At 46.9% G+C, this 23,034-nt stretch overlaps 1 protein-coding gene across 1 annotated transcript; it reads right to left on the bottom strand.

Annotated features, from left to right (window-relative positions):
- Positions 1-4,679: 4,679 nt before the first annotated feature.
- On the bottom strand, positions 4,680-23,025 carry card14 (caspase recruitment domain family, member 14). The gene is made up of 20 exons (XM_056409613.1): positions 20,910-23,025; positions 19,500-19,637; positions 19,095-19,420; positions 17,431-17,589; positions 17,029-17,148; positions 16,827-16,952; positions 14,808-14,963; positions 14,588-14,719; positions 11,967-12,040; positions 11,757-11,896; positions 11,426-11,486; positions 10,917-11,133; positions 10,702-10,828; positions 9,293-9,533; positions 8,265-8,328; positions 8,065-8,185; positions 6,750-6,914; positions 6,291-6,412; positions 5,969-6,084; positions 4,680-5,298 (listed from the first exon to the last, which is right to left on the bottom strand). Exons 1-20 carry the CDS (start codon positions 21,124-21,126, stop codon positions 5,091-5,093), a joined length of 3,030 nt encoding a protein of 1,009 aa, XP_056265588.1. The 5' UTR covers positions 21,127-23,025; the 3' UTR covers positions 4,680-5,090.
- Between the last annotated feature and the right edge of the window lie 9 nt (positions 23,026-23,034).

Here is a 23,034-nt window from a genome sequence, read left to right as displayed (position 1 = left end):
CTCATGAATCGTTCACTAACCTCAGACCAGCATGTTATGAACAACATGGACTTTAAATCAGACACACACATATATATACAGGACTGTCTCAGAAAATTAGAATATTGTGATAAAGTTCTTTATTTTCTGTAATGCAATTAAAAAAACAAAAATGTCATGCATTCTGGATTCATTACAAATCAACTGAAATATTGCAAGCCTTTTATTCTGATTTATTGCTGATTATGGCTTATAGCTTAAGAAAACTCAAATACCCTATCTCTAAATATTAGAATATCATGAAAAAGTATACTAGTAGGGTATTAAACAAATCACTTGAATCGTCTAATTAACTCGAAACACCTGGAAACACATTTTCAAATGTTTGATTTTGTTTTGCTGTTATAAATCTTTTTTTTTACTTGGTCTGAGGAAATATTCAAATTTTATGAGACAGTCCTGTATATACATATATATGTATATGTATATATACATATATATGTATACATATATATGTATATATGTAAATCAGACACACACATATATATATGTATACATATATATGTATACATATATATATGTATACATGTATCCATATATATATGTATATATACATATATATATATGTAACCATATATATGTATATATGGATACATATATATGTATACATGTACATATATATATATACATCTATATATATGTATATATACATATATATATGTATATATACATATATATATGTATACATATATATATATGTATACATATATATTTGACCTTCGCACCTCACGCGCGTCGTCGGGCTGTTTCTGCGGCAGAGGAGGCGTCACCGGCTGCAGCCGTCCTCCGTCAGGTGTCGGCTGCAGCTCTGCATAGAAACACCCCATAGAAGTGCACGCAGAACCAAGGAGGTGACACCTGTTAAACGACCTCTGGGATGACCTCTGACCCCCCTGTAATCAGGTCTCAGCTCCACAGTGACGACTCACGAAAAATATGATGGTTGCAACTCAGAGACACACACACACACGCCACACCACCACACACACACACACACACACACACACACACACACACACACACACACACACACACACACACACACACACACACACACACACCACACACCACACACACACACACACACACACACACACACACACACACACACACACACACACACACACACACACACACACACACACACACACACACACCGTCTCTAAATCAGGAGTGAATGTTCTCAGAATAGAAGAGAGCTTCGACTCAGAGCCGATACGTCGATCTGGAGGAGAGGAGAAGGCCTCGGGATGCTTTCAGGCCCTGAGTGAGGAGGGGTGTGTGTGTGTGTGGGGGGGGGGGGCGTCAACCCTTCCTCTGGATCAATCGCCCTCACTCTCGGTGTTAATGAGCTGATCAGGAGAACACAGGCTTTTCAGCGTGGAGGCTAAACGCCGTCGATGCCCATTAAAATGGCGCCTCAGCTGCGGCGTGGACCGGCTTCAGACCCGTTACCGTCGCTATGGTTACGGAGGCAGAACCATTTCATCCTGTTCCTCCGCAGGACAGGAAGTGAGTTTTATTTTAAAGTGCACGCAGAACCAAGGAGGTGACACCTGTTAAACGACCTCTGGGATGACCTCTGACCCCCCTGTAATCAGGTCTCAGCTCCACAGTGACGACACACACACACACACACACACACACACACACACACACACACACACACACACACACACACACACACACACACACACACACACACACACACACACACACACACACACACACACACACACACACACACACACACACGACCTCCTGTTCTCTCGTTAAGGAGTCGTCTCCGTGTGACATCATCGTCTCGGTTACGGTCGTTAATGAGATTATTAGATCAATTATTAGATCAATTAGCGTCATCATGGTTATTATAGGCTAATTATCACGTTAGCATCACGGCATAAACAACGTGCATGGTCTTCCTCCTGTTTTCTTCCTCCTCTTGTCTTCCTCCTGTTTTCTTCCTCCTCTTGTCTTCCTCCTCTTTTCTTCCTCCTCTCTTCTTCCTCCTCTTGTCTTCCTCCTCTCGTCTTCCTCCTCTTTTCTTCCTCCTCTCGTCTTCCTCCTCTCGTCTTCCTCCTCTTTTCTTCCTCCTCTTTTCTTCCTCCTCTCGTCTTCCTCCTCTCGTCTTCCTCCTCTTTTCTTCCTCCTCTTGTCTTCCTCCTCTTTTCTTCCTCCTCTTTTCTTCCTCCTCTCGTCTTCCTCCTCTCGTCTTCCTCCTCTTTTCTTCCTCCTCTTGTCTTCCTCCTCTCGTCTTCCTCCTCTCGTCTTCCTCCTCTTTTCTTCCTCCTCTTGTCTTCCTCCTCTTTTCTTCCTCCTCTTGTCTTCCTCCTCTTTTCTTCCTCCTCTTGTCTTCCTCCTCTTTTCTTCCACCTTTCTTCGTTTTTTTCTTTTCATTGTTTTTCTTTTTTCTGCCTCCATCTTTACGGCCTCCTTCATGCATTTCAACCCCTCGTTAACTCGACCTCCGTCTTCGCCTTCATCCCCTCTTCTCTCTCTCTCTGTTTCTATCTGCGTCTCCTTCTCCTCTCAGACTCGTCTGCTGTGTGTGAGCATCGCACCCTGGAGGAGGAGGAAGAGGAAGAGGAGGAGGAGGAGAAGACAAGAGGAAATCAAATTGTCTGCCAGCGTCTAATTCCCCTCGACATCCACTTCAGTGAGACGGTGTTCACCCCATCATAGAGGGGGGGAGGGGGAGAGGAGAGGAGGAGAGGAGGAGGAGGGGGGGAGAGGAGAGGAGAGGAGGAGGAGGAGGAGGAGGAGGGAGGAGGAGAGGAGGAGGAGGGGGGAGGAGGAGGAAGAGGAGGAGGAGGAGGAGGAGGAGGAGGAGGAGAGGAGAGGACGAGGAGGAGGAGGAGGAGGAGAGGAGGAGGGAGGAGGAGGAGGAGAGAGAGGAGGAGAGGAGGAGGAGGGGGAGGAGGAGAGGAGAGAGGAGAGGAGAGGGGGGAGGAGGAGGAGAGGAGAGGAGGAGGAGAGGAGAGGAGGAGGAGAGGAGGAGGAGAGGAGGAGGAGGAGGAGGAGAGGAGGAGGAGGAGGAGGAGGAGGAGGAGAGGAGAGAGGAGGAGGGGAGAGGAGGGGGGGAGGTTGTGGATGTAAACCAGTGTGTAAAAGAGAAAATGTGTGTGTCTGTGTGTGTGTGTGTGTCTGTGTGTGTGTGTGTGTCTGTGTGTGTCTGTGTGTCTGTGTGTGTCTGTCTGTGTGTGTGTGTGTGTGTGTGTGTCTGTGTGTGTCTGTGTGTGTCTGTGTGTGTGTGTGTGTGTCTGTGTGTGTCTGTGTGTCTGTGTGTGTCTGTGTGTGTGTGTGTCTGTGTGTGTGTGTGTGTGTGTGTGTGTGTGTGTGTGTGTGTGTGTGTGTGTGTCTGTGTGTGTGTGTGTGTGTGTGTGTCTGTGTGTGTCTGTCTGTGTGTGTCTGTGTGTGTGTGTGTGTGTGTGTGTCTGTGTGTGTGTGTGGGCGATTGGCTGAAGGCTGATTCTGACCGCTTCAGCTTCTTGTCAAATCGACCTGAGGCTCAGACACACACAGACACACATGTATTTATACATATATATATATAACACACGAGAGAGAGAGAGGGGAATCAAAGCATATTAATCAAGCCCTAGAGCGCAGGATGCATTCTGTGTGTATGTATGTGTATGTGTGTGTATATATGTATGTGTGTGTGTGTGTGTGTGTGTGTGTGTGTGTGAAGGAGACACCAGAGAGCCCTAGAGATGTGTCAGCCGTGTGCAGGTTTCTTCCCCTCCGTGTCTTTAATGCACTGATGGATGGTTTCCCAGCAACAGGAGGGGGAGGGGGGATGGGGGGGGGGGTTTCGGGTTTGGACCCCAAAGGAGCCAAGAGCGTCTTCCCGGAGAGGAAATTGATTCAGTGGAAGTCTTAAAAAAAGAAATCCTTCAAATCCAATCAATAATCACCACCAGATAAAAAGGAGAAGACAGGGTGTGTGTGTGTGTGTGTGTGTCCGGGGGGGGGGGTCGTCGGTTCCAGTCGGTGGTCCTCTCTCATCCTCCTGTCTTCTCTTCCTCAGGAGGAACCACGTCGTCCTCCCCCTCCTGCCCTCGCGGGTTCCTCTCTACCGCCCCCTGGTGGCCGCTGAGGGTCACGGCAGCTCTCGAAGCTCCACGTCACCATACAGCGCGTGCACCGGGTTTGATGAGTCATGACTGATGATGTTCATCGTTTGCAGACTCGCAATAATTGTTGTGAACGTTTTGGTGAATAAAGGATCATTAAACATAATACACATAATAAAGTGTAATGCAGGTATAAGCTTCAGTTAATTTGACATTAACCGTTGACGTTATAGGCCGAGCCTGCAGTCACACACACACACACACACACACACACACACACACACACACACACACACACACACACACACACACACACACACACACACACACACACACACACACACACACACACACACACACACACACACACACACACACACACACACGTCAGTGTTTGTTTAAACTTAATATTCTAAATGAACAAACTATATATTTGTTATATAGTTTGTATATTTAATGGAATTAAATCACTAAAACTCAGGAGTCACGAGACTTTCGAGCCCGTCTTACTGTTATTATTTAAAAAATCTTAATTGAACAGAAATGCAATTTTCTTTTCATGTGTACAAAGAGACGACTAATATTTATTTTTTTAAACCAGCAAAACATCAAAGAAGTCAGTGACCTCAGAGATCAATAATCACGGAGCAGATAATCAATATAATAATATAATAATACCCAATAATGCTGCTAACTATGGCGCAACAACAGTTTATTGACCAAATGATTTCCTCCTCAGACAAATAAAAGTATTCTGATCCTTCATCGTGGGAAATGATGTATAAATATGTAGAAGACGTGTCGTTAGTCTGTTCGGTGTTTACATGTTTACATGTAAACAACAATAAAGTTAAAACTATATAATTATCCCCGGTAGAAGTATCACAGATACATACTCGTGTTTACAACTTCATCATAAAGCTACATCCCGTTATGAAAGAGCCCTTCCTGTTGTTGTTGTTGTTGTTGTTGTCTCTACCACAGGTCGGGCTCCACCCACACGATCTTCTTCTGCTCCTCCCAGATGATGCTGCGCAGGCTGGCGAGCAGCGAGCTGTGGTCGCTCCACGAGTCGGCCGCCACGCCGCGGTGGAGGCACGGCAGCTTGTCCAGCAGCGCCTCCTCGCTCCTCGAGCACGCCAGGAGCTGCTCCTCCGACTGGCTGTGGCGCTGGAGCTTGGACCTGGAGAGAGGGAGGAGGAGTGAGAGGAGGAGGAGGAGAAAGAGGCGGAGGAGGATGAGTGAGAAAGAGGTGGAGAAGGAGGAAGACGAGTGAGAGGAGGAACAGGAGGAGGAGGAGAAAGAGGTGGAGGAGGAGGAGGAGTGAGAGGAGGAGGAGTATGAGGTGGAGTAAGAGGAGGAGGAGGAGGAGGAAGAGGACAAGGAGGAGTGAGAGGAGGAGGAGGAGGAGGAAGAGGAGGAGTGAGAGGAGGAGGAGAAAGAGGAGGAGGAGGAGAAACAGGTGGAGGAGGAGGAAGAGGAGTGAGAGGAGGAGGAGGAGAAAGAGGTGGAGAATGAGGAAGACGAGTGAGAGGAGGAGGAGGAGAAAGAGGTGGAGAAGGAGGAAGACGAGTTAGAGGAGGAACAGGAGGAGGAGGAGAAAGAGGAGTGAGAGGAGGAGGAGATGGAGTGGGAGAAAGGAGGAGGAAGAGGTGGAGGAGTGGGAAGAAAGAGGAGGAGGAGTGGGAGTGGGGGGACCATGAAGAGGAAGAGGAGGAGTAGGATGAGTGGGAAGAGGAGGAGGAGATGGAGTGGGGAAAGAGGGGGAGGAGGAGGGAAATAAATGACAATATATAGCTACTGGAGGATTCTGACAAGAAAAGAAGAGCAACAACAACAACAAGGATGTTTACTTCAGTTTCCGTGCGCTGCGAGCTGATTGGCCGATGAAGATGATGATGGGGAAGATGTCGGCTCGGTGCAGCCGGCGCACGCAGTCCAGCCCGAGCGGCAGCACACAGTGGATCCCCTGGTGGCGAGCAGAGGAATGACGGGCTGTTAGGAGGAGCACGTGATGGAGGGGGCGGGGCTAGTGACGCGGGGGGGCGGGGCTAGTGACATGTTAAAATCACTGAGAGTGGCAAAAAAAGAAGAATATTTGTTGTGTTAAACTTGGTGTGACTGAGTTCAGAGGGACGTCGTCGCGCCTCCTCTCTGAGGCCGGTGACCTCTGACCTTCTTCATGACCTTCTCCACGCTCTGCAGCGAGTAGCAGCAGCAGCTGCTCTCCTGCTGCACCTCCTCCAGGATCTCTGAGCGCTGCTGCCGGGCGGCATGCTCACCGGGGGTCAGCACCTCTGGAGGGGGGGGGGGGGGAGGAGGAGTGAGAGGAGGAAGAGGAGGAGGAGGAGGGGGGGGGGTCAGAAGGTTAAGGAATGAAGGGATGATGTCATATGATGTATTTGTTCATCAATACATTTAAACTCTTCAGCCATTATCTTTACTTCATCTTCTTCATCATCATCTTCATCATCTTCTCCTGCTTGTCTTTTAGCTTCACCTCCTCGTCGCCTCCTCATCTCACACTGACACACATGACGTCTGACTTCCTGTCTGCAGCAACAGACCCTCCCTCCTCCTCTCCCTCCTCTTCCTCGTCCACAGAGCCCACAGGTGTATCACGGTCTTCCTCACCGGGCTCACAGAGCTGGAAGCCCTGCCAGTCGGCCATCTTCTTGCTGAGGATGTGTCCCAGGATGGTGGGCAGCAGCAGGACGGGCCGGCACACCCGGGGGAAGTGAGGGGTCACCAGGCTGTAGGGCATCAGGGTCAGGCAGCTCCTGGGGGCCGACGCGCCTCCTGTGAAGGAGGAGAGGAAGGTCAAAGGTTAATGAGCGATGTTACACCTCCGGTCAAGAGTTTGGAGTCACGTAGAAATGTCCTTATTGTTCAAAGCGCTGTTTTAAAAAATGAAGATAACATTAAATGAATCATAAACACTCATCTCCACCGAGGGCCACATCGGCGTCATGGCCGCCTCTTAAAGGGCCGGCGTAACTGAAGCGCTGTATAAACTACTCCCGCACATACTGTTCGATAACTCTCTTTGCATCTGATTATTGTTTATTCAAGAGTATAACTATTGTACACAAGAACATTTCTCTAATCTTATAACACAAATCCAATTTAATTTCTAACCTTCAAAATAAAAGCACAGGATATAACGGCGATCGTGTGTCTTTCAAGCCGTCAGGGGCCGCATAAAATGACGTGGTGGGCCGCATTCGGCCCGCGGGCCTTGTGTTTGACACCTGTGCTCTACATTGTTAATGTGGTAAATGACTATTTGTTGTTAACCCATCACTTGTTCCCTGAAAGAGGCCTTTTTGTAGAACTCGGAAATGTACATTACAGTTTAAAAGTTAAGGGTCACTTAGAAATGTCCTTATTTTTCAAAGCGCTGTTTTATTCAATGAAGATAACATTAAATTAATCATAACTCTCTACATAGTTAATGTGTAGTGACTATTCTCTGGTGTGTAATGAAGTCTCTACAGAGGTGTGTAGAGGCCCATCTCCAGTGTTCTAATGGTACATTGTGTTATCGCCTTAGAAGACTAGCGGAGGGGTAGAAAACCCTTTTGATGTGAGCACAGCTGAAAACAGTTATGCTGGTGAGAGAAGCTATAAAACTGGCCTTCCTTTGAGTCACAAGAAGAACTACATTAATATTTACAATAAACATCATTATTTATAACCTCATCAACGTCTTGACTAGAGTTTATATTAATTTTGCAATTAATTTGATCAATAAAAGTACGCGTTTTCATGCAAATTGCCAAATTCTCTTTGTGAACCCAAACTTTCGAACGGTAGTGTACATTATTTTTCAGTTTTAGGTCACCCTAAACACTTTTGATGAATAAAAGTGAGTTTTCATAGAAAAAAACTAAACTTTTGAGCATTAGTGTATTTTTGCGCGATGTTTCCCTGTCGCGTCTCTTCCCACCTGACTCGGTGCTCTGGGAGTTCTCCTTCTCCACGCTGACCCACAGCGGGTTCCTGCCTTGGTGCCGGGTGCCGACGATCCTCACGGCCTTCTGCTTGTTGGGGGACACCATCCGCCAGACCTGGTGAAAGTTCCCCAAACAGTAAACACACGGGGGGGGGGGGGGTGGGTGTCATGAGCTACCTGGAGATCACGCTCACCTTCTGAGACTTCTTGGTTTGGAAGCTCATGTCTTCGATGGCCCGGATGAGAAGTCTCTGGGCCCTGTGCAGTCAGAACAACATGGGCATGAATCACTGGAAGTCCACGACGCGGTCAAACGTTGAACACCTCAATGTCTCTGAAGGAAAGACCGACACTTTTAAGGGTTATTATGGTCTGTTTTTCTTTGTTAATTGCCTTTTTCTTTCCATTATAAGAGTAATATACGACTTCCTGCAGTAAAATACTGTCCATGTAAAGCTTCAGAGGGTGTAGTGACAGTCTGTTACCACACGGCTTCAAGTCGTTAACCCATCACTTGTTCCCTGAAAAAGGCCTTTTTGTAGAACTCTGAAATGTACACTAACGTTCAAAAGTTTGGGGTCACTTAGAAATGTCCTTATTTTTCAAAGCATCGTATTTTTCAATGAAGATAACATTAAACGAATCATAAACACTCTCTCTACATAGTTAATGTGTCCATGACTATTCTCTGGTGTTTAATGAAGTCTCTCCAGAGGTGTGTAGAGGCCCATCTCCAGTGGTACATTGTGTTATCGCCTTAGAAGACTAGCGGAGGGGTAGAAAACCCTGAAAACCCTTTTGATGTGAGTGCAGCTGAAAACAGTTATGCTGCTGAGAGAAGCTATAAAACTGGCCTTCCTTTGAGTCACAAGAACTACATTAATATTTTCTATAAAAATAATTATTTATAACCTTGTTAATGTCTTGACTATATTTTATATTTATTTTATATTAATTTAAAAAATAAAAGTGAGAGTTTTCATGGAAAACAGAAAATTCTCTGGGTGACCCCAAACTTTTGAACGGTCGTGTACATTATTCTTCAGTTTTTGGTAACCTAAACTTTTTTGTTTAACCTCTGACCTTTTGTACCATTTCAGGTTATTCACTTGAACCTCTTACATTCATTTAAAAACTGGAAAAATGGGGGAAGTGTTCTACAACTTTGGACGGGTAGAGTATTCCGACCCCCCCCCCCCCCCCTCCTTCCCGTGCCACCGACCTGTAGTAGTTGGGCACGCTGCCGCTCTGCAGGTCCAGCAGCTGACCGGGGTGCACCTGGCTGGCGTGCCAGGCGCCCTCGGTGCCGGCGGGCCACGTGTTGGTGACGTGGAGGATGTCGTTGCAGCTCACGGCGAGCGTCCAGGCGGGGCCGGCGGGCAGCGTCAAGTTGACCCGGACGTAGAAGGAGTCTCCGGAGGAGCTCTGCCCGCTCTGCAGCTGCTGCAGCAGAGCCTCGTAGTCTGGAGGGAAGAGGAGGAGGAGGAGGACACGTAAATGAAAGACAACGTATACACTAGCATTCAAAGGTTTGGGGTCACCCAGAATATTTGGTGTTTTCCATGAAAACACACTTTTATTTATTAAATTAATTAAAAATGAATATAAAATCTAGTCAAGACATTGAGGTCATAAATAATGATGTTTATTGTAAATATTAATGTAGTTCTTGTGGCTCAAAGGAAGGCCAGTTTGATAGCTTCTCTTACCAGCGTAACTGTTTTCAGCTGCGCTCACATAAAAACGGTTCTCTACCCCTCCGTTAGTCTTCTAAGGCGATAACACAATGTACCACACACACACACAAACACACACAGGTGTTTTACAGCCTGCGATGCGTCAATGATTAGCAACCATATTGGTTTTGATGCAGTGCTCCAAAAGACAGCAGCAATGACCCTCGTGGTAACCAAGGGAACTCTAAAAGGATAATGACGTCATCGTGACATCATGTCAGGTCGTTTCGGTATCAGAGTCCAGATTTACAGAACAGTTACAAGTTGGCGATTAGCCAATAACAGGTGACGTCAGAATACCCCGCGTGGCACCTATGTGACCTCAGTGACCTCAACGACACGTCCTTCCTTCCTTCCTTCCTTTCTAGGTTCCTTGGTGGAAACCAGGAACATATAACATATTAAATCCTGAAGAGAACGAAGTCTCAATCTGGAGGGAAAAACAATAACTTTGAACTTCTGGATGGAACGTCTGATAAAGGAATTAATTATTACGTTTATTATGAAGCCGAAACAGAGACACCGAGGTTGATTAACAATATATCCAGACACACGAAGCTCCTCGTCTCCTCGTCTCCTCCCTGAAGGCCTCATAAGATCCCGAGATACAGTCACTGGGATTTGTTATGAACCAGTCCACGTGTGTGTGCGTGTGTGTGTGCGGCAAATTCAATTTTGCTTATTGAAAATGAAAAATTAAAAGTGAAGAAATGCGTTATTGTTCTTATTATTTCCTGATCCTAGGAACCTCAGTATGATCACGAATATTGTCACAACGCCAATTTAGCTTATTGAGGATAATGTGAAGTTGATTGAAGAGAATCTCGGGTCAATATTAATTACTTGATGATGAGAAAGTACTATTTCGTCTTAATGTCGGTGCTGTGGGTCGTACCATCTTGCCTGGGCCGGAGGGAGAGTTGACAGAGGCCCGTGACCTGGCCCAGAGCCCACATAGCTTCCTCCAGGGTGGAGTCCTCCAGCACCATCCTCAGAGCCTTCTGGTTCTGCTCGTACGCCACCTGCAGGCCAACGACGGTATCGTGAGCGCCGGCTTCACGGGACGATCAGAACCAGAACCTGGTGATCGGAACCGCGACCCCCACCCACCTCCACTATCTGCGCCCCGGGGCTGATGCCCACGGCGTGGGCGGCGGAGCCTTCGGTGACCCGGTGCACGAACACGCCGCTCTTGTTGCCGCCCACCACGGCCAGCTGGGCGAGCAGCGCCTCCCCCTGGAGGGAGAGGCTCAGCACGCGGCCGTTCACACGGATCGCCTTCTGGCGAGAGCGCATCAGGAAGGAGGGCGGCGAGGTTCTGGACGCGCTGGAGAGAGAGGAGGAAACATCCGGATTACAATCACAACTCCTCTGGTTGTATAGAAGTATATGCGTCATGTGTTAAAGCTGCATTCTCTCTCCTGACCACCAGGGGGCACCTCCTCTGGTTGTATAGAAGTCTATGCTTCATGTTTTAAAGCTGCATTCTCTCTCCTGACCACCAGGGGGCGACTCCTCTGGTTGTATAGAAGTCTATATAAGTGACTCTACTGTCTCAATCTCTAGTTTCAAGTCTATCAATATATATATATATATGTATATTTATATCTGTGTCTCACCCATCGACGCTGGACTCATTGGAAGAGGACAGTCTGGGCTTGTGCTCGTCTTCACCCTCCACTAAACACAAGAGAGGCGTCAAGGTTGTGAGTTAATGTGTCGCCTGGCAGCCCTGGCAGAGGGTTCCATAACCCACACACAGGTACACACACACACACACACACACACACACACACACACACACACACACACACACACACACACACACACACACACACACACACACACACACACACACACACACACACACACACACACACACACACACACACACACACACACACACACACACACACACACACACACAGGCACTAACACATCTGCTCGTACCACAGGGGATGAACACGTAGTCGTCCAACAGGAATTCATTCTCCATTGATTCGAAGCTGCAAGAGAAGAACAAAAGACAAACAGACATGAACACCACCTTCAGATTCCTCCGTCTGTTATTCCCCATGTAAACATGGACTCTGAGACCAGAGGCTTCTGCACACTGAGCGACTTTAACGCCGGCGTGAGATCCTGATGAGGCCCGGATACTGAGGAGGAACCATCAGAGATGTGTGACGCCTCGTGATGAAGGTCATCTCCTCCTGGGACCTGAAGGCGCCTCGCTAACACAGGAACGCAGAGGAACACCTGAGAGGCGCCTGAACACACAGTAACATCTCGTGTGTGTGGACAGGGACACACACACACACCTTAGTGTGTGGACAGGGACACACACACACACACCTTAGTGTGTGGACAGGGACACACACACACACACACCTTAGTGTGTGGACAGGGACACACACACACACACACCTTAGTGTGTGGACAGGGACACACACACACACACCTTAGTGTGTGGACAGGGACACACACACCTTAGTGTGTGGACAGGGACACACACACACACACCTTAGTGTGTGGACAGGGACACACACACCTTAGTGTGTGGACAGGGACACACACACACACACACCTTAGTGTGTGGACAGGGACACACACACACACCTTAGTGTGTGGACAGGGACACACACACACACACCTTAGTGTGTGGACAGGGACACACACACACCTTAGTGTGTGGACAGGGACACACACACACACACCTTAGTGTATGGACAGGGACACACACACACACACCTTAGTGTATGGACAGGGACACACACACACACACACACACACACACCTTAGTGTGTGGACAGGGACACACACACACACCTTAGTGTGTGGACAGGGACACACACACACCTTAGTGTGTGGACAGGGACACACACACACCTTAGTGTGTGGACAGGGACACACACACACACACCTTAGTGTGTGGACAGGGACACACACACCTTAGTGTGTGGACAGGGACACACACACACCTTAGTGTGTGGACAGGAACACACACACACCTTAGTGTGTGGACAGGAACACACACACACCTTAGTGTGTGGACAGGGACACACACACACTTAGTGTATGGACAGGGACACACACACACCTTAGTGTGGACAGGGACACACACACACACACCTAGTGGACAGGGACACACACACACACCTTAGTGTGTGGACAGGAACACACACACACACACCTTAGTGTGCGACAGTGAAACACACACCTTAGTGGACACACACAGGGACACACACACACACACCTTAGTGTATGGACACACACACACACACACACACACACACCTTAGTGTATGGACACACACACACACACACCTTAGTGTGTGGACAGGAACACACACACACCTTAGTGTGTGGACAGGAACACACACACCTTAGTGTATGGACAGGGACACACACACACACACCTTAGTGTGTGGACAGGAACACACACACCTTAGTGTATGGACACACACACACACACCTTAGTGTATGGACAGGGACACACACACACACCTTAGTGTATGGACAGGGACACACACACCTTAGTGTATGGACACACACACACCTTAGTGTATGGACAGGGACACACACACCTTAGTTTGTGGACAGGAACACACACACACCTTAGTGTATGGACAGGGACCCACACACCTTAGTGTGTGGACAGGGACACACACACCTTAGTGTATGGACAGGGACACACACACCTTAGTGTGTGGACAGGGACACACACACCTTAGTGTATGGACACACACACGGACAGGGACACACACACCTTAGTGTATGGACAGGGACACACACACCTTAGTGTATGGACAGGGACACACACACCTTAGTGTGTGGACAGGGACACACACACCTTAGTGTATGGACAGGGACACACACACCTTAGTGTATGGACAGGGACACACACCTTAGTGTGTGGACAGGGACACACACACCTTAGTGTATGGACAGGGACACACACACCTTAGTGTATGGACAGGGACACACACACCTTAGTGTATGGACAGGGACACACACACACACCTTAGTGTATGGACAGGGACACACACACCTTAGTGTGTGGACAGGGACACACACACCTTAGTGTGTGGACAGGGACACACACACCTTAGTGTATGGACAGGGACACACACACACCTTAGTGTATGGACAGGGACACACACACACACCTTAGTGTATGGACAGTGAAACACACACACACACACACACCTTAGTGTGTGGACAGGAACACACACACACCTTAGTGTATGGACAGGGACACACACACCTTAGTGTATGGACAGTGAAAAACACACATACACCTTAGTGTGTGGACAGGGACACACACACCTTAGTGTCTGGACAGTGAAAAATACAAACACACCTTAGTTTGTGGACAGGGACACACATACATCTTAGTGTGTGGACAGGAACACAGAAGGTGTGTGGACAGTTACATTACACACCTTAGTGTGTGGACAGTCAAACACACACACACACACACCTTGAGTGTGTGGACAGTGAGGACCACACACACCTGTGTGGACAGGACACACACTTTCGTTCTGACAGCCTTCACACTGTGAGGGACACACACACACACACACACATTACACACACACACACACACACACACACACTTGATACTCGGACACACACACACACACACACACACACACACACACACACACACACACACACACACACACACACACACACACACACACACACACACACACACACACACACACACACACACACACACACACACACACACACACACACACACACACACACACACACCTCTAAGTTGAAGGAATCTGACATGGGGTTGACGGCCTCCATGCGGCACAGCCTCCGTTTGTTGGGGGCTCTGATCTTTGGGGGTTCCTCAAAGGAGGACGTCAGGCTCTCCCAGTCCACCTCCGACTCCTTCTACCGACACACGACACACCATCACGATTATTATTCCCCGTCCGCGTTCGTGTTCACGCGCACGCCGAAACCCGCTCGCGCGACCCACCCCGTCACAACTGGGCCGCCGTAGTTCTCTGGATCCGCGTCGGGCCTGGGCGCTGAAGACGTGCTCCTGCAGCTCCACCAGCTGGCACCTCAGGGTGTCTTTCTCGGCCAGGATGCGGGCGATCATGGTCTGGGCCTCGTCTCTGGACAGGTACGCCTACGAATGAAACCGTGGGAAGATTTTAATTTACATATCTTTTTTTCCCCCACACAAGATGAAAACAATCAGGCCGAGTTCATGTCGGAACAATAAGGCCGCGATGGCCACGCCGGCTTCGCCCGACACGCGCCGCCTGGAACTCGACACGCGACCCGTGAAGAAGAATGAACGCGTGAGCCAGCTTCCCCGACGCCGAGGCGTGTGACATGCAGGAAGTCGGCACCGTGGCTCGGCCTGTCTCTATTGTTTCACACATTCTGGGGAGGATACAACGTTTGAGTTGCTCAGGTGAAAGACAACAAGTCTGCCGGGCACAAAGGAGGTCTGTACACGATGTTCAAGCGTACGATACAAGAGGCGTTTTTTTTATAGAGGCAGGATTATTATCGGATTACCTGCCGGCTAACAAACAGCATCGTCGCCTCAGATGGCAATCACAGTAGAAAGTAGAACATCTAAAATACAATGTTAGAGGAGCAGCGTGTACACGCCTAGTGGTGAGGTTGCAGATTGCAACCAACCAAACGGCCTCTCTTTCCCGAGAGTATTTGATGAACTACGGTGGCCTGGAGGTGACGTAAAAAACTCAAAACGCCCTCACAAGAGCCGTGTTTGGTTGTGTAGAACGTCGTGCTGTGACAGAAACATGAGGAAGACTCAGAGACTCTCAGTTTCAGGTGATTATACACTAATGAAAATATAGTAATGAATATTATATTCATATGGAGCCCCATCAATCCTACAAACTGGTGCTTTAATGTGACAGAACCTGAAGTTACAAGGTGATCGTTAAAAAGTGGTCAAAGATATGTTTAGTTACAAATATGTATATAAATGTTTCGCACAACATGAATCCAGTTTTCCAGCGTTTTATATTTACATGTTCTATTTTTACGGTTCTATTTTTAGACCTGGTTGTAGCTGCTCATCACATCACGTGTTGAGGGTTTTCTCCTGTTGAAGTTTCAGTCAGGTGTCAACAGGGTTGTTGTTGTGGTTAAGCGTCGACATCCAACCGGTTCTCTTGGCTCCGATTGTGTCGGCGTGGTAATTAATGGGTGAGACGTTAATGAAGCTCTCCTTCTCTCACTTCAATATTCTTTCTTAAACACTTTTGAAGTAAAAAGTGAACAACTTCCACACTGAGGCGTCGTGATTTGATACATTTCACCTGTCGATACAATGTTGCAATGATAAAAAACTTAAAGCAGGTTTCATACTCTTCCTCTAAACTACAGGATGTATATATATATATATATATATACACATACAGTTTGGTAAAAAAAAAGTGGTAAAGATGTATCTAGTATATATATATATATTTATGTATATATTTATTTATATATATATATAAATACATATATATCGAGGCCACATTCACATATATATACTATTTTATATATATATATATTTATATAGAACTTGGTAAAAGTGTTATATAAAAGATGTATCTAGTATATATATATATATATATATATATACAGGCCACATTCACATATACAGGACTGTCTCAGAAAATTAGAATAGCCTTTCATTCTTTTAATATTGCTGATTATTACACAGCAAGAAAACTCAAATATCCTATCTCTAAATATTAGAATATCATGAAAAAGTATACTAGTAGGGTATTAAACAAATCACTTGAATCGTCTAATTAACTCAAACACCTGAAACACATTTTCAAATGTTTGATTTTGTTTTGCTGTTATAAATCTTTTTTACTTGGTCTGAGAAATATTCAAATTTTATGAGATAGGATTTTAGAGTTTTCTTAAGCTGTTTACAAAATAAAGAACTTATGTATTATGTTTTATATAAATATATATATATATATATATATATCGATGTACTGCTTCTCACTTGGTCTCTCTCCGCCTGCAGCTCCTTCCTCTGGTTCTGGATCACGGTGTTCTTCTGCTGGTGCATGTTGCAGTCCAGGGTCAACTGCTGGACCTGCAGGCCCAGAGCCTCCTTCTGGTCCACGAGCTGTGGAGGAGGCTTCACATGTTAATATATATATATATATATATATATAAACAGACACACACACACACACACGCACCGCGTGCTTGTCCCTCAGCAGCTGCTCGTTCTCCTCCCTGTAACACCTGAGCTGCACGGCGAGCTCCACCTGGCTGTCGATGGCCTCGGCGAGGTCCTGCACCAGGATGTCCTGCCGGGCCTGGAGTCAGTGAAGGCACCATTTGATACAGGGGGACCGTGAAGGCATCATCAGATACAGGGAGACAGGGAAGGCATCATCAGATACCAAATATATAATATATATACATATATATACATATGTTTATACATTTATAAAACAGACAGATATATATATATATAATATATATATATATGATATATATACATATGTATATACATATATAATACAGCCATAAATATATATATATATACATATATATATATGTATATATATAAATGAAGTATAAGCGATCATTCTCACCGGGTCCAGTTTCTCCGCCTTCACCAGCCGGCAGCGGAGGCTCCAGACTTCCTCCTGCAGCTGCGGCGTCTCGGCGGCGTCGGCGCGGCGCAGCGAGCGGCGCTGCTGGAACTCGTTCTCCGTGATCTTCTTCTGCAGCTCGGTCTGCAGCTGGTAGATCTGAGGGCAGCAGCCGGGTGGTCAAAGCGTTCTGGTTCATCACGTGAAACATGGAGTCCCACACCGTGTCTGAGGCGATCTCTTATATGTCAAACAATGTGAATTTACTTTCAATATGGCTGATATTTCTATTTTTTTTATAGATTAAAAATGTCTATGTATTTCTTTATAGTGATAAGAAGACCAACGATGGCTTCATGCTCATTGTGTTGTACTGATGACCTCGTCGTTAGTCATTAAGTCGTTAAGCTCGTCTTTGTCTATTGTTTTTTGTGTCTGTCTCTAAAACAATAAAAACTAGAACGGGCACTCGGTAGAGCGCATACCTTCGCAAATCACAAGATTGGGCATTGAATTATGAACATTTTGGCATTAGTTGCATGCCAATTGGATAGAAATTGACCGCGCTATGGTAAAAATAAGATTTGGACCTTTTCATGACCTTGACTTTGACCTTTGACCCGATCGATCCCAAAATCTAATCAAATGGTCCCCGGATAATAACCAATCATCCCACCAAATTGCATGCGATTCGGTTTAATACTTTTTAGTTATGCGAGTAACACGCATACAAATAAATAAATACACGGCGATCAAAACATTACCTTCTGCATTTTCAATGCAAAGGTAAAAAGTGTCACCAGAAACCAAAGTAATGGACTAAAACTTTATATATATCATTATACAACAGTCCCACAATCCTCGGAGGTATTTAACGTATCTCTGCTTGATGAAGTACTTTTAATTTAGATAATTGTGGCCACATTAAGGCAAACCCCATCATCCTCAACTATGATTGGCTCTCTGCCCAGATGATGTCACCTGAGCTCCAACCGGTTGTGTGATGAGTAAACAACGTTTGTTTACAGGAAGCTAGAGAAGTTTCTCGCCTGTCAAAAACCTGAAGAGTAAGATATTGATTTTACTCGAGTGCGTTAAATATGGTAAATAAATCAATGTATGTCACTTTATCAGAGACACACGAGAATGAAGGAGCATCTGGAACCGAAAATGGTTCTTCAGAGTTATGCCTTGAGGAACCATTTCTGGTTCCACAATGAACCTTTCAAACCAGGTTTTTTTAAAGAGCCATGTCCTTAAACAGTTCTTTAAAGAACCTATAAAGGTGTCTCGAAGAACCTTAAAAAGATGGTTCTCTAAGGCACAATTTATGGTTCCTCAAATAACCTTTCAAAACAGGGTTCTTTAGAGAACGATTCCCTTAAATAGTTCTTCAAAGAACCTATAAACGTCCTTTAGAGAACCTTCAAACATGGTTCTTTAAGGCACTATTTCTGGTTCCACAAAGAACCTTTCAAACCAGGGTTCTCTCAAGAACCATTTCCTTGAATAGTTCTTTAAAGTAAAGGTGTCTCAAAGAACCTTCAACAAATGGTTCTTTAAGGAACCATCTCCAGTGGCCCAAGCTTCTCAATGGACTTGAAGTTCTTGAGGTCCTTAAAGAGGTCCAAGTGGTTCTGCGTGTTCCCGACTGTTCCACCGACCTGCAGGTTGAGGTCGTGCAGTCGCGCGCTGGCGGCCGACTTCTCCTCGATGGCCGCCGCGTAGCGCACGTACAGGTCGCACTTCTCGTCCTTGAGCTCGGTGACGTCGTGCTGCAGCGAGCAGCCGTGGCGCCGCAGCCGCTGGTTCTCGGCGCGGAGGCGGTCGGCCTCGTCGGCGAGCGCTGCCACGTCCCGGACCTCGCGCTCCAGCGACGCGCAGCGGGCGCCCTTCCTGCCGGCCTCGCAGCGCGCCTCCTGGAGCTCCTTCTGCATCCCCGTCACGGCGCGGACCAGGTACTCCGTCAGCTCAGAGTACTTGATGAGGCCTGCGAGGAACGCAGCGGAGGTCAGACACGTTAAGACGGCGGCGCCGTTGGCTTAATGACGTCACGTGAGGCCGCGGACCGCTGAACCGGGACGGCTCGGTGCTGGGCTGGCAGCCCGTGACCTGCGTGTACAGCCCGGGGTAGTGGATCATCAGGCTCTCCAGCAGCGCCACCGCGCCGTTCCTCGCCTGCGTCCGCAGGAGGTCCAGCATGTAGCCTGAGGAGGCAGGGAGGGAGGGAAGTGAGGGAGGAAGGAAGGATGTGTGTAAGTAAGTATGTAAGTATGTATGTAAGTAAGTATATAAGTATATAAATATGTAAGTAAGTATGTAAGTATAGAAATATGTACGTAAGTATGTCAGTAAGTAAGTATGTAAGTAAGTATGTAAGAACGTAAGTAAGTAAATATGTATGTAAGTATGTGTGTATGGAAGTAAATAAGTAAGTGTGTAAGTAAGTATGAAAGTAAGTATGTAAGAACATAAGTATTTAAGAAATTAAGTAAGTAAGTAAGTATGTATGTAAGTGTGTGTGTATGGAAGTAAATAAGTAAGTATGTAAGTAAGTATGTAAGTATGTATGTAAGTATGTAAGTATGGAAGTAAGTATGTAAGTATAGAAATATGTACGTAAGTATGTAACTAAGTAAGTATGTAAGTAAGTATGTAAGTAAGTATGTAAGTATGTAAGTAAGCAAGTATATAAATATGTAAGTAAGTATGTAAGTAAGTAAGCAAGTATGTAAGTATATAAATATGTAAGTAAATATATAAGCAAGTAAGAAAGTAAATATGTAGGTAAGTAAGTAAGTAGTAAGAAAGTATGTAAATAAGTATTTCAGTAAGTATTTAGGTAAGTAAGTAAATAGTGAATAAGTACGTATGTAAAGGGTTAAAAGGTCACAAAGTGAAGTATTACTTACTTTTAATGTGCTGTAGCTTCACATTGTGTGTATTGTAATAATAATCATTTATTTAATATAGCGCTTCTCTAGACACTCGAAGTCGCTTTACAGTCCAGAGTCCAGTAGTCACACACAGTCATCCCGGTGGTGGTGGAGCTACATCAGGAGCCACAGCTGCCCTGGGGCCGACTGACGGAAGCGTGGCAGCCAATCAGCGCCTACGGCCCCTCCCCCCACCACCAACACTCATTCACATCCATAGGAACCGGGGTGAGGTTGCGGTGCATGTCTTTATGATGGTGGGGGAAACCGGAGAACCCGGAGGAAACCCACACAGACACGAGGAGAACATGCAAACTCCACACAGAAAGGACCTGGAACGACCGGGATTCGAACCCAGGGCCTTCTTGCTGTGAGGCAACAGTGCGAACCACTGAGCCACCGTGCTGTGTTCTTCTTATCCTGGACTGTTTGTTGTTGTTCTATGTTTGTTATTGTTTTATGTTTATTATTGTTTTTACCCGCTTGTTTAACGACCCGGTGCCTTTAAAACAAAGATAGTAACAATAAAGAGGACGCTCTCACTGGTTCTCATGCTGCGGTTGGTGAGGTTGTGGCAGGACAGGATCTCGTCCTCGTCCATCTCCGTGAGGACGCGGGCCTGCCTCAGGTACGGGATCAGGACGCCGGGCCGCACGCCCAACGAGATCCGGTGGCGGTTGTCGTTTATCAGTTCCCACAAATCCTCCTCCGCCATCTCCCCGAGTTTTGGACTCTCGGGAACGGTGCAGTCCTCCGCCATGCCGAGGGTGTTCTGGTGAGGTTCCACCGGAGCGACACACACACACCTGTAGCTGGAGGACGTGACTCACGCCGGGGCGCACACAGCCGTCTGACTGGAAACGCTCTGGAGGACGATCAAAAGGGGCCAGGCTGTCCACGCCCAGCTGTTGTCAAAATATGTGTGTCTGTGTGTGAAAACCTGTCAGACAAGAGCTCTGTGATGCAGTAAATGGTTCAGAGGCTCTCACCAACAATAACATTAGTCAACGTGAGACACACACACACACACACACGTGAAGAGCAAAGTCCTCCGTGAGAGGCTTTGGGGGCGGAGCTTGAAGCAGGTGGAGACTGTAAAGGGTTAATGAAACTCATAAAGGCTTTACGGTGAATAAACAACGTTACCGGCTCCAGGAGGAGCCGAGTGAGACGGGAAGTAGAGACATGAAACAAATATGACTTCATCATAGAAATGGAAGAAAACAATAGATTTTAATGAACAATTAAAGGACTTAAAGTCATATAGTTATTCCTGTATTACAACTACTGGCCACCAGGGGGCGACTCCTCTGGTTGTATAGAAGTCTATGCTTCAGGTTCTACCGACGGTCTGCAGGTTCTACTGACGGTCTGCAGGTTCTACCGACGGTCTGCAGGTTCTACCGACGGTCTGCAGGTTCTACCGACGGTCTGCAGGCTCTACTGACGGTCTGCAGGTTCTACTGACGGTCTGCAGGCTCTACTGACGGTCTGCAGGTTCTACTGACGGTCTGCAGGTTCTACTGACGGTCTGCAGGCTCTACTGACGGTCTGCAGGTTCTACTGACGGTCTGCAGGTTCTACTGACGGTCTGCAGGTTCTACTGACGGTCTGCAGGCTCTACTGACAGGCTGCAGGTTCTACCGACAGTCTGCAGGTTCTTCTGATGTTCTGCAGGTTCTACCGACGGTCTGCAGGTTCTACTGACGGTCTGCAGGCTCTACTGACGGTCTGCAGGTTCTACTGACGGTCTGCAGGTTCTACTGACGGTCTGCAGGCTCTACTGACGGTCTGCAGGTTCTACTGACGGTCTGCAGGTTCTACTGACGGTCTGCAGGTTCTACTGATGGTCTGCAGGCTCTACTGACGGGCTGCAGGTTCTACCGACAGTCTGCAGGTTCTTCTGATGTTCTGCAGGTTCTACCGACGGTCTGCAGGTTCTACTGACGGTCTGCAGGTCTTCCTCCCAGAGAACCTTCGCTCTGAGGAGCCGGTTCCGCTGCGTTGCTCACATCAAAGGCTCAGGAGGAGTCTCTGCCCTCCCATTGGTTGAATTCACTCGACGGGAAGCAGCTGATTGGCCGAGTGACCAGCTGTTGAATGATTGACAGGTGCAGACGCAGCTCGAGGGACCGGCGTGGTGAGTTTATCTCAGAATCCTGCCGCACCTCGTCAAGTTGAGCCGGATGTTTCCTCAGTCACAAAGATTCACTCTGAACGCAAACTAATTAATAAAAAATGATTTATGACTCATAACAATAACTAGCAACACACGTCACACACGACGAGCCCGGACTCAGCTCTTTGTGTATATTCCAACAGGAGAATGCATGTTGTTGTTGTTGTTTGTATCAGAGCTGGTATTATTCCCTCACTAAGTTTCACTTTCAGGTGAGACAACTCACAGCTCCTGTTGGCCCCGGTTAGCGTTAGCATCATTTAGCTGGGACTCAGGTGTGTAGAGCTCACCTGTGGTGCAGTTATAGTAGAGCAAGAATTACAAATATAAAAAGTATTTATTCATCATTCAAATATATTTCGTACCAATGAACCACGAATCGAGAAAAGCACTAAAAAAGAAAGATTTAGTAATTTGTTTTTATTTGATAACGTTGTTCCACACTAAATTATTATTGTATTTCATTCAAAGAACCGGTGGTCTCTAATC

This window comes from Pseudoliparis swirei, chromosome 24, assembly GCF_029220125.1.
Source record: "Pseudoliparis swirei isolate HS2019 ecotype Mariana Trench chromosome 24, NWPU_hadal_v1, whole genome shotgun sequence".
Lineage (NCBI taxonomy): Eukaryota > Metazoa > Chordata > Actinopteri > Perciformes > Liparidae > Pseudoliparis > Pseudoliparis swirei.
The sequence above is the reverse complement of the archived record's forward strand: the minus strand, read 5'-3'. Positions and strand labels throughout refer to the sequence as shown.